Source organism: Oncorhynchus clarkii, chromosome 11, assembly GCF_045791955.1.
Source record: "Oncorhynchus clarkii lewisi isolate Uvic-CL-2024 chromosome 11, UVic_Ocla_1.0, whole genome shotgun sequence".
NCBI lineage: Eukaryota > Metazoa > Chordata > Actinopteri > Salmoniformes > Salmonidae > Oncorhynchus > Oncorhynchus clarkii.
The window spans coordinates 15,451,159-15,458,081 of NC_092157.1; the positions used below are offsets into that span (position 1 = coordinate 15,451,159).

The 6,923-nt window shown below is 47.1% G+C and overlaps 1 protein-coding gene across 1 annotated transcript; it reads left to right on the top strand.

Annotated features, from left to right (window-relative positions):
- The first annotated feature begins 157 nt into the window (after positions 1–157).
- Positions 158–2,165, top strand: LOC139420639 (G protein-coupled receptor 12). Its single transcript, XM_071170839.1, has 3 exons — positions 158–287; positions 536–591; positions 1,134–2,165. The coding sequence occupies exon 3, from the start codon at positions 1,146–1,148 to the stop codon at positions 2,163–2,165; it is 1,020 nt and encodes a 339-aa protein (XP_071026940.1). The 5' UTR covers positions 158–287; positions 536–591; positions 1,134–1,145.
- The last annotated feature ends 4,758 nt before the right edge of the window (positions 2,166–6,923 follow it).

The following is a 6,923-nucleotide window of genomic DNA, read 5'->3' on the forward strand; positions in this document are numbered from 1 at the left end:
GTACGCGTCTCGGAGTCTGGCCCGTTAGAGAGCAGCGCTCCTCCTTTTCCACACCCCCGCTCGCTGCACAGCCGCAGTCCACAGCAATGCTCCTGTAAAGCCTCTGCTCCGCTTTCCCTGCTCTCCCTCTGTGCTTCAGTAAAGACCCATCCACCCCCCGGTGCAACAGTGCTGCATCTTCATCTGATCCGGGCTCCGCACCTGCCGCCATCGTTATCAATAGCCTATAATGGAAATACAGCAAGGACGCACTTTTATCTAGCCTTACGCCGCACCACGGAGTCAAGGTAGGCATGTTAATAGTGGTGGATACATGGATGAATTAATTAATTAATTAATGGACGGGCGGTCTATTTGAGGAAAATTGTTCATACAATGCAACCAAGGCTATTGTTAATGCAACCTGGAGGGGTTTTGGGGAAAACCAAAGGTGATTCAATATTATTAGGCCCAATGTTGAGACACATGAGAAGGTAAGAGAGGAGCACCACAAAGGACTAGGATGCTGAAATTGTCTGTTTTGCGTTATTCCAAGCATCTACGGGTTGTGGCGAAGAAGAGGCTATCGGGACCATTTCCTCTTGTGGTGGGGTGAGTTACATGTACAATCGAATGTGTGCATAGCGCAAACTGCATGTCATTTAGGGTTCATATTCCTACATTGTGTGGTTTTCAGAATTGGGCCTAATATCAATTTATGATTGGTTATGATAGTAGGCCAATTTCGAAAGACTTTATATGGAGCCTGTTGATGAGTAGTCTACACAATCTGCCACAAAACTGCTCCATACCACAATGACTATAGCAAGTATAGGCAACTGTGTATTGTTCTTTCAATTCATACCAGATAGGGTACAATACACTTTAGATTATAATCAGGCTGAGTGATCTCTTGTTGCTGTATTAAAAATAAGGCATGAAATGTGGGTAGAGGGATAATGTCTAGGCTACTATAGTCCTCTATCAAAATATGATCTTATGTGTGAGCGCTCATCTCTGTGTGGCTTCTTAAGTTTGTGTCTGCAATGTGTGTGTGTGAATTTTGACATGTGTGTGTGTGTGTTTGGTGCATGCATCAACAGGTGTGTGTGTGTGACCTCTTATAAACACTAGTAATATGTGTGTGTTTCCAGACGGGGGGCACAATGAGTGACGCATACAAGGCGTTGGTCACCCCCAGCTGGCTGACCCCTGACCCCACAGCCTGGTCCAGCAGCGGAGACGGATTCACGGACAATGCCACCTACTCCCCTCTGGACTCCTTTCCCCCGGTGCCCCCTCTCCTGGTCAACCCCTGGGACATCTTGCTGTGCTCCTCAGGGACTCTCATCGCCTGTGAGAACGCCCTGGTGGTACTGGTGATCTGGCAGAACCCGTCTCTCCGAGCCCCCATGTTCCTGCTGATCGGCAGCCTGGCCCTGGCTGACCTCCTGGCTGGTCTGGGCCTGGTGCTCCACTTCACCTTGGCCTACCTGCTGAGGTCTGACTCGGCCCAGTTGCTGACTGTTGGTCTGGTGGTGGCCTCCTTCTCAGCCTCCGTCTTCAGCCTGCTGGCCATCACCATAGACCGTTACCTGTCACTCTACTACGCCCTGACCTACAACTCAGAGCGCACTGCCGCCTTCACCTACACCATGCTGGTCCTCCTCTGGGGCCTGTCTCTCTGTCTGGGCCTACTTCCCGTCACGGGGGTGAACTGCCTGGCGGAGGAGTCGACATGCAGCGTGGTGCGCCCGCTGACTAAGAACAACGTGGTGGTGCTATCCGTATCCTTCCTCCTGCTGTTCGGCCTCATGCTGCAGCTGTACGTGCAGATCTGTAAGATCGTCATGCACCACGCCCACCAGATCGCCTTGCAGCATCACTTCCTGTCCACCTCGCCCCACTACGTCACCACCAGGAAGGGCGTCTCCACACTGGCCATCATCCTGGGGACGTTTGCCGCCTGCTGGATGCCCTTCACCGTCTACTCCCTCGTCGCCGACTACACGTACCCACCTCTCTACACCTATGCCACCCTGGTGCCCGCAACCTACAACTCAGTCATCAACCCAGTGATCTACGCCTTCAGGAACCAGGAGATCCAGCAGGCTCTGTGGCTGGTGTGTTGTGGCTGTATACCGGCCAGGGTGACCCACAGGGCACGGACCCCCAGCCACGTCTGACACAGACCCAGGCCCTGGGAGGGAAGGAGAGAGGTGCCCTGGGCAGAGGAAGGCAGGCAGGCAGGGCTCATGCTGGGTCTACTGCATGGCTCTGTGTCTCCATGGCTGGGCTGTATCCAGTGAAGGATGGAGGCAGCAGCAGGAGAAGGGGAGGTGGAGGGATAAGTAGAGGCAGATACATACAGTATATATCTTTGAGTATAGGGTGGAGGATTTGGTACAAAAGTGTACTGTATGCCTACTGTACTACTGTCCGACCTTCTCTATCTTCCGTCTTCCCCGTTTAAATATAAAACAACATCACATGATCTGACTGCTGCCACCATAGGTGTACCATCCCCCCTCCACACCACCGTTGGGTTTACGTGCCACGAGGTGTTCTGCAGATGACTGGGAAAGGATGGCCGCATGGCGCTGCAGCAAATGTAGATTACATAGTTTTAGCCGCTTTTAATGATGCGCGCTTTTTTCCCTCCATAAAAGGATTGAGAGATTATTCTAGACTGTTTAAACTTGTCCCACAAGTTAAAAAGCTCGTGTGTGTGCAAAAAGGAAATCCATGTGTCCCATGGACAGAGAGGGAGAGCGAGAGGAGTAGTGGAGGGAGTGATGAGCAAAAGGGGGCGATGATCAAGATGCAGACGGTTCCCTACAACGAAGCCGGGCTGCGGCTAGAGCATCTCATCTCGCTGCTGCACTCTGAACGTGCTTTGAAAGCTAAACAACCGCGAGAGGCTAAAAATAGCCCCGGCGCTCTGTGATCCGCGCGCCCTGCGTCCTCTGCAGACACCGAGTAAAGAAACCAAGCCGAGGAGGAGGAGAGCGGGCGCTTATCTTCCCTCCCATCCATCTTTCAATCTCCATCTCTCCCCATTTCACGTGTGAGAATGTATTATGATGTTCTGTTTGCTCTACATCCCGAGGTGACAACAGCCTCCAGAAGATAAGTACCCTTATTGCCCTACCCCTTGCGCGTGCCAAATGCCCTTAGATTATGATAAGACCTATGGGTTTGATCTTTTTATCTCCGTTTTATCCAGTCGCTTCTTCATACATAAACAGCTCAATTCTCATAACTAACTCATTCTGTATTTTACGCACGTTAAGTAGGCTGACTTCTCTTGAAAGTAGAGGAGAGTGAAATGTTCCCTCTGCAGACCAAGCAGACAGTTAGACCGGCTGGGAGCTGTTGAAACTGAACGTATTGTGGGATCCTCGCTATATGAGCCAAGTTACAATTACCACCAAGCATGTTAACCATATTGGCACTATGTGTGGGGTGTTTGCGTTTTACGCCAGATACCCGGGTTTGCTTCCAGCTTCCTCTTTTTGCTACATTGTTGTCAGAAGTGGGATGGCGGCCTTGGGGCCAGCGGACTACACAGCACGAGGTGTATGAAGCATAGGACTTTAAATGAATACCATTTCCCCTGATATTGCAACCAGGTCTCAGACCATTGTGTATTATTCTATATGTAAATCCAAGATACTCCATTTTGTGTGATATGTTATGTTTGGTTACATAAGACAGCCTTAACTCAAAGACTGCAAGTTTGATATCATCACTGACACCTTCAGCATTTTATCTAATTAGCAACTTTTCAACTACTTACTACTTTTTAGCTAATTTCCAACTACTTAGCATGTTAGCTAACCCATCACCTAATCCTAACCATAGCCCTTTTAGTTAACCCTAACCTTAACCCTTTAACCTAACTCCTTAACTTAACCTAACCACTAACCACTAGCCTAGCTGGAATTAGGAACATATTATACATTTAGCAAATTTGTGACATATTGTACATTTGCAACTTCGTAACATATAATACAAATTGTAATTCGTAACATATTATACGAAATGGGGATGGACATCCACAAAGTAATAGAGTGTTGATTATCAATCATCTATGTGACAGAACATGGTACAATAAGTGTATTTATTTTAAATGTTTTAATCTTTGGATAACAAGAGAGGAGAGCAGTGACACGTCTTGTTCTTCCAGCTATGGATGTCTCCTGCCTCCTGGATCCACTTCCTTACCGTGGCTGACAGAAGCCAGTCAACATCACCCCCTGATTTAGAGCGGTTGGGTTAAATACAGTTCGGTTGAAGGAATTCAGACTAGGTATCACCTTCCCTTGATCATAGCCAGCGGTGTGGACGTCATGCTTGCTGCTTGCCTAGCGAGTACCAACAACTTCCTTCTGATTCAGCTCATAATGAGGCTTGAACCCAGGACCTCTGCCTTGCTAGCACACGTGACCACCCTCCTTGACAACCGTTTGAGCTATCGGAAAATATCTAAGCCGATAGCTGTGGAGTGAGCTGACGGGTACACATCCTTAATACATTCACCCCTTCTAAACTCGCTTCATAGCTAACAACCCGGCCTTGGAGCTGAGCCCTACTGCGGATCACGGCACCACTGTTATGGACGTTGCGCTGCTTTCCTAGCAAGTACCACTTCCTCCTGATTCGGCTCACACCGAGGCGCAAACCCAAGACTTCTGCTTTGCTAGCACACATGACCGCCGCCGTCTTTGACAACATGCCAGCCATTTGAGCTATCGGAATATATCTAATTCGATAGCACCATCAGCGACATGTCAAGCTAGCTGTGGAGTGATCTTATGGTTGTTCTTAATGCTGTTACAGCATCGCCCTTCACACATTGCTTGTTGATGAGGGTCAATCGGCCCTAGGTCCTCATTCTGCCCTGTCATATCAGCCAGCAGCAACAACTAAGTGTTAGTTACTTCATGGACCGATAGCAATACTCTGTCAGCAATAAGCAATGATGTGTATAAGCCCTGGATGACTAACAGGAGGCGTTGTATTGAAGCCACCGCGCAGCCATCTTGGTACTCCCCCTCCAGTGTAAAAAATATTTAGGAAGACATAGAAATGCATTTATTAATGTCTACATTAGTGTCTGATAAGTCTATTATATTACAGACACCTTCATGCATAATTTAAAATATGTGAGCTAAACATAAAATATTTAAAAATACAGTCCCCTCTACGACAAAACAAATACTTAAATGCATGTCATTTTGTCCTTGAAACATGTAATTGAAATAATTCTGTAGAATTCCATTCATTTCTATGGAGGACTGCTGCTACTGGGGAGGGCCAATATGGCCGACCGGTGGCTTCAAAGCCTCTCAATGGCCAATACATAGCATCCGCAATCCAGGGTTTATAAACATCATTGGCAATAACAGCCTCTTCCCAGCAGCATGACCAGCATGATGATATACAAGGACAACAGCCCTTATCTACGATTTCCAAGCAGAGTCCTTATACGACCAGGCCGAAAAGGACTCTGAACTTCCCCAATACTTGTGCCGTGTGTGATTTCTCCAAATGGGAAATTAGATTTTGACTTGTGTGTTTTGTTTTTGAAAATGTGAATGGGACAGGATACTGACTGCCACCGTCCAGTATTCTGTCATCACTCATTACAATGTCACTGCCTCCTTTGATCTGAATCTACTGCTGTATTCTCTGGCTACGGTCGTCTTCAATATCTTACATTGAATGAAACCCGGACTCTTGTGAGAAAATATCTCACCGGTTTTCAGTTGCATCTGCCTTTGTGAACATATTAAGCGTCTGTGATTAAGGAAAATCTTTCTGTGCATATGAGTTGCATGGCCTCTGAGTGTGTGCATTTTAGTATGATGTGTGTATGTGTGTGTGTGTGTGTGTGTGTGTGTGTGTTTGTGATCAGAAGCACAGACCTACTGTATAGCTGTCTCCATGGGGACAGTAGATCTGAGGATTTACTTTCTGCGTGACCCTTTCACCTCAGGGGAAATGGCTGCCAGTCTTCCCATCATTCTGAGAGAAGCGGCCTCATCACACAAATTCCACCAGAGGAATGACGAAGAGAAGGATAGTTCCTGATGTGTTGAACTGAATAGTGGAGGTATGCAGCGGCTGACCCTGAGCAGTAGTGTGGGGCTAAGGCAATGACGTCACGTGACTGATGGAATAAGAGCTCCTGTCATAGAGCCAGGTATCACAAGTTCTTGTGGCTCTTCACAGACCAACAAAGCCAAGAAGACATGTCCTTTACCTTTGATGAATAATCTATTTTGTTATATTTAGTGAAAGTTTCTATATTTTTTTCTAGCGTTGACACGCCTGAATTCTGATTTATCTAAAGTATCTTGTATTTTAATGCGCTGTAGAGCCTCTTCTGAATGTATTGGTAAATATACATTGTTTATTTAATGTGGCAGCCTGTTGACCAATTAGATTCTGTAGATATAGCATGCATATCTTTTTATAGGGGTGTTATGACATCACGTATGGTGCTACCTACGCCAGAGTCCAAGGGGGGCTCAGGTGCACCAATTTTGAGTGACATCACATTTCACTCCCAATTACGGTTTTCTAAAGCCTGTTTACATTTCAATCCCTAGCCCCTTCCCCCAATCCCTCACCCTTCTTTAGGCAGATCTGCAAAGTCTGGAGAGGTGAAAGAAGTATGGCTTACACTTTACTTAGCCTGTTGGAGGGCTAGGTGGAGCTGTCGCAGTACTTTCACCTATCAAAAATCTTGAGGATGTGCCGGACCAATGAGCTAAGGGCTAGGGACAGAAATGAAACCGTGCTTCCCTTATTTTTTTAATGTTCTCTCATGTACAGTAATGTCAATCGTTCAAGGCTCTAGGTGAGCTTTCGTAGTTGGGATAGGTGCAAACAAGGGCTTCACATTCTTGAGTAGACAAAGGAAGCACTGGTGTGTG

Excerpts from the sequence above, each read along its gene's own strand:
- LOC139420639 (XM_071170839.1), top strand. The coding sequence starts at position 1,146 with ATGAGTGACGCATACAAGGCGTTGGTCACCCCCAGCTGGCTGACCCCT.